The following is a 4,230-nucleotide window of genomic DNA, read 5'->3' on the forward strand; positions in this document are numbered from 1 at the left end:
ATGTAAAGGTTGGATGCTTGGTCCAAAATATTGTGGGCCGGATAAAAACAAATACTGCTAGATGTAATAGCCCAGCTTTGACTGTTTATTCTAGGGGTGGGCGTTCAGGTACCCGTTCGGGTTCGGATCGGGTATTTCGGATTTTCGGGTATTTCGGTATAGAGGTGTAAGACCCGTTCGGGTATTTCTATACTTCAGATCGGGTTCGGGTATTTTTAGTTCGGTTTCGGTTATTTTGGATCGGGTTCGGATATTTATATTTCAAAAAAAAATTAAATTTTTCATTTCTTAAATTTCTTGTCCGATGTTAAAAAGAATTATTCATAATCCGAACATAAAGGATACAAGTACATTAAATATTTTACATGATCTATTAGGATATTCTTACAACTTGGATCAAATACAAATCAGGGTTATGTGGCTCGGATATCTCTGTCCAATCCTAATCCGATTATAATCACGGATAGGAATGCTTCGAATAATTATAACATCTTCCAGGTTGATTAATGTATCGAGTAATGCAATATTTCAGGTCTGAGTCTTTAGGTCAATCAATTGAGTGACATAAAATTTTCGATATAGTTATGCCATTTGCATTTTTCTGATTTTACGTAAGAAACCAGTAAACAAAGATCATTTTATACTTATATAGATGCTCTCTTAAACCAACTTTTAATTATACATTTGTTAATTTGTCCAGCATAAGTAACATCCATTTGCATTTTGCTGATTTTAATTATATAGATGCTCTTTTAAACCAGCAGATGCTTGGTTCTTAGCCCAACAGGTTCAGATTGGAATGGAGTTAACAGAAGCGAATGTGAGTAGTGCTGAAGTACCAAGTTTCGAACAGAATGTCTCCGCTGGTTGGGTTCAATGCGAGTTTGATATGGACTGGTCAAGCCGAGATGACATCATGGGAGCTTCATGGATTGTAAAGGACGAGAAAGGTAAAGTCTTGGAGCATAGCAGCCAAGCCTTTTCGGAGGTGAAATCGGTGGGAGAGGCAAAACTGCAGTTGTGGTTGTGGGTTATGGAAAGTATGAAGAGTTTGAGGAAGAAGAAGGTTAGGTTTGTTTCAGCTTTTGGAGATTTGATTGAAGCAATTGAAAAGCCGACCTTGTGGCCTGCATTGCAATATGAAGCGGAAGAGATTAAGAGGGAATTGCAGGCTTTTGAAGCGTGGGAGTTAAGGATTGGTTCTTGGAACATAATCAGATGTGCTTCTTTCATAGCTCATAGTGTGAGGAACTTAGGACTTATCCAATCCTATGTTGCCGCTGGTCACCCGAGGTGGTTGGATCAGTTCTATGCGTCTGACAGAAGTGCATCTGGTGACTAACTGGTTTGCTGATTTTTTGGATCCGCCTTTGTGGAGGTGTTGATGTGTAGGTTGTTAGTTAATCTAACTCATTTTTTGGACTGCTTGTGGAGTAAGTTAGGTTTGTTGATGTAATGGTTTGTAGAAGCCTTTTGGAGCAATATGAAATTTCAATTTGGGAAAAAAAAAAAAGGGTAACATCCATCCTACATAGGATGGGAACAAAATTTGACTGGGTCCACGGGACAAGCCTTCCAAAATAACAATCCTTAAACACCTTTGCAAAGCATAATTAAAATTTTTACAGCAGGCAAGCCAATTTTTCCTTCTGATTTACCCCATCATAGTTTTAACGTCAAGTACTAATGTAAACATTTGTCCCCCAAAAAACAAAACTAATGTAAACATGTGTCCCCCAAAAAACAAAACTAATGTAAACATTTTTGTTAACAATTTGATATATATATATTACTAATAAGTTTTGCAGTCATATATTTTTGGATATTCTAAAACAGGATATAACAAAGTTGTTGTCAATGGTTTAATAAAAATTTCGTTTCACCAATAAAAGAAGTTAAGTCCAACCATAAATCCGATTATGCAGTTTTTCTCTCACAAAATAATGATTTTGCTGTTTATATATGATATTTTTGTCAACTATATATGATTTATTTCTCTCACAAAAATAAACATTTGTCCCCAGAACAACTAATGCATTATCAACCGTAAACGGTAAATCTGAGTTATAGACATGAGATATTTTATAAAGTTTTATTTGTTTAAGCAACCATATATATATTTATATCACGTTATTGATTTGTTAATATGAACTTATTATTTTATATGCTGATACAGCTTTTTAATTTAGTGCATTAACGTAGCATTCAGGGAGTACTATTTAAGTATTTTGCTTTTGGGATGGTGACCGTTTCAAAGAATGTTTTACTTCTTTTTCCTGATGCTTTACAACAACGGAAAAGTAACTAGAATACTTTTGATATAAAAGCATATACGTCTTTGAAGGTTTTTTTGTTTTCTCTTCAAACTACATGAAAGAAGACGCAAATACTTGCAAGTCAAAGAGAGAGAAAAAAAACGTTTCAAAAATATTTGTTTCCCAAGTTTGGAATTACACCAAGTGTTTTCTTGAAGTCTAAATGTTAGAAAATGAAAGGTTGAATTCTTCCTAGAATACCAGCGAGAGAAGAACCAATATTTACAAACCATAGCTAAAACCATTATAAATAAACACATATATCTATTTCTTGCCAGTCTAAAACCAATTCTTCTTACGATCCATTACTGTTTCTTTTTTAAACAAGGTTAAATAAAATAGTTCTCATAATCTCTGAATAATTCTTGTGATTTATTTCATTTTTCTCTTCAGTTCAAATTTGATCGATGCAACGTTTGTCAGTACCTTGTTCAAAAATCGCATGCACAAGATACTTAGCAAACCCAACCCTACGTAACCAAAACCCATGTGATATTTTCATCAATCATCGCGGGATCGATACCAAGAAGACTATTTCAGGCCTATTATATGATCGATTGACTAGACTAGGTTTGAATTCTTTTTTGGATAGTAAGAATTTAAAGCCTGGGGATAAACTTTTCGTGGAGATCAATGCAGCAATCAAAGAATGCAGTGCTGGTATTGCGGTTTTTTCACCCCGTTACTGTGACTCTTACTTCTGTCTCCATGAACTCACCATGCTCATGGAGAGCAAGAAAAGAGTTATCCCAATATTTTGCGATGTCAAGCCATCAGAACTATGCGTTAAGGACGACAGGACACGTCCAGCTGCCGAGATTCGGAGGTTCCGGTTGGCTCTCGAGGAAGCAAAATACACCGTAGGACTCACGTTTGATACATCTAATGGGTATGCTCTTGGGGTTCAATTTTTTTTATATGCAATACATAGTTTCATTGTTTTCTAACTTATGTTAAACTAATTATCGGTAACCTTAAGAGAATAAACATAAATATAACACTTTTTATAGAACATTTTCGTTCATGTATTTATATAAATACAAATGGAATATTGATTGTGTTGACGTTTCGTATTTGAAGGTTTACAAAGAAAGTTCATTAAAACACTAGAAATATATGCACTCATGTATTACTAAGTATAGTTTTTGCCTAGCAAACACAACGTTTGAAACAGTCAAACATAATGTTTATAATTCATTATTTATTTCATGACTAATAAACTAATACGTAGCGCTAGCTTATCTACTTATAGAAGCTTTAAACAGTAGGAGAACCCCGATGTCAGCTTAGAATGATCTTTGGTTATAAGAAAAACTTATGGTCTCTCATTGATTATTTCTTTTTTTGATCATTGGTTATTGATTTTTTATATAGTAGAAAATCGATGTATGAACTTTGATGCTTGTCGGAAACCATACAAAGATAAGCTTGATAAAACTAACTTATGCGTAAAACTGTTGTGTAGAGACTGGTCAGAGTTCTTGGCCAAGGCATCGGATGCAGTCACGAATAACTTGTTAGACGTTGAAGAGGCGAGACTCCGGAGCATCAACCCTACGTACAAGCACATACCTACATAGGTCAATCAATAATACAATAATAAATGAGACATAACAAAGCGTGTTTTCTTTTCTGTTTATTTAACTTAATTTGACAGTAGAAAATTCTTTTATTATTTTGTTTTCTGAATAATCATTTTTCAATTAGCTTCAATCATGTAAGAATTTGATTAGTTATATTGATTATTATTAATTTTGTAAACAGATTATCACACCAAATATGACAGATTGAATCAATTTTTTTTTTGAACACGATTGAATCAGTATTATTTTTTTTTAAATGTGACTTTTTACAATACATGTATGATATGTTTAGGGTATGACATGCTTGTGGTATGGCATATTGAACTAATAAT

At 33.8% G+C, this 4,230-nt stretch overlaps 1 protein-coding gene across 1 annotated transcript; it reads left to right on the forward strand.

Moving 5' to 3' along the window:
- The first annotated feature begins 1,522 nt into the window (after positions 1-1,522).
- Positions 1,523-3,895, forward strand: LOC106361616 (TIR-only protein). Its single transcript, XM_013801395.2, has 2 exons — positions 1,523-3,204; positions 3,781-3,895. The coding sequence occupies exons 1-2, from the start codon at positions 2,723-2,725 to the stop codon at positions 3,893-3,895; spliced, it is 597 nt and encodes a 198-aa protein (XP_013656849.1). The 5' UTR covers positions 1,523-2,722.
- The last annotated feature ends 335 nt before the right edge of the window (positions 3,896-4,230 follow it).

This window comes from Brassica napus, chromosome A9 (assembly GCF_020379485.1).
Source record: "Brassica napus cultivar Da-Ae chromosome A9, Da-Ae, whole genome shotgun sequence".
Lineage (NCBI taxonomy): Eukaryota > Viridiplantae > Streptophyta > Magnoliopsida > Brassicales > Brassicaceae > Brassica > Brassica napus.

Coding starts and splice junctions, on each gene's coding strand:
- LOC106361616 (XM_013801395.2), top strand. CDS start 2,723: ATGCAACGTTTGTCAGTACCTTGTTCAAAAATCGCATGCACAAGATAC. Junction 3,205..3,780: donor ACGTTTGATACATCTAATGG/GTATGCTCTTGG, acceptor ACTGTTGTGTAG/AGACTGGTCAGAGTTCTTGG.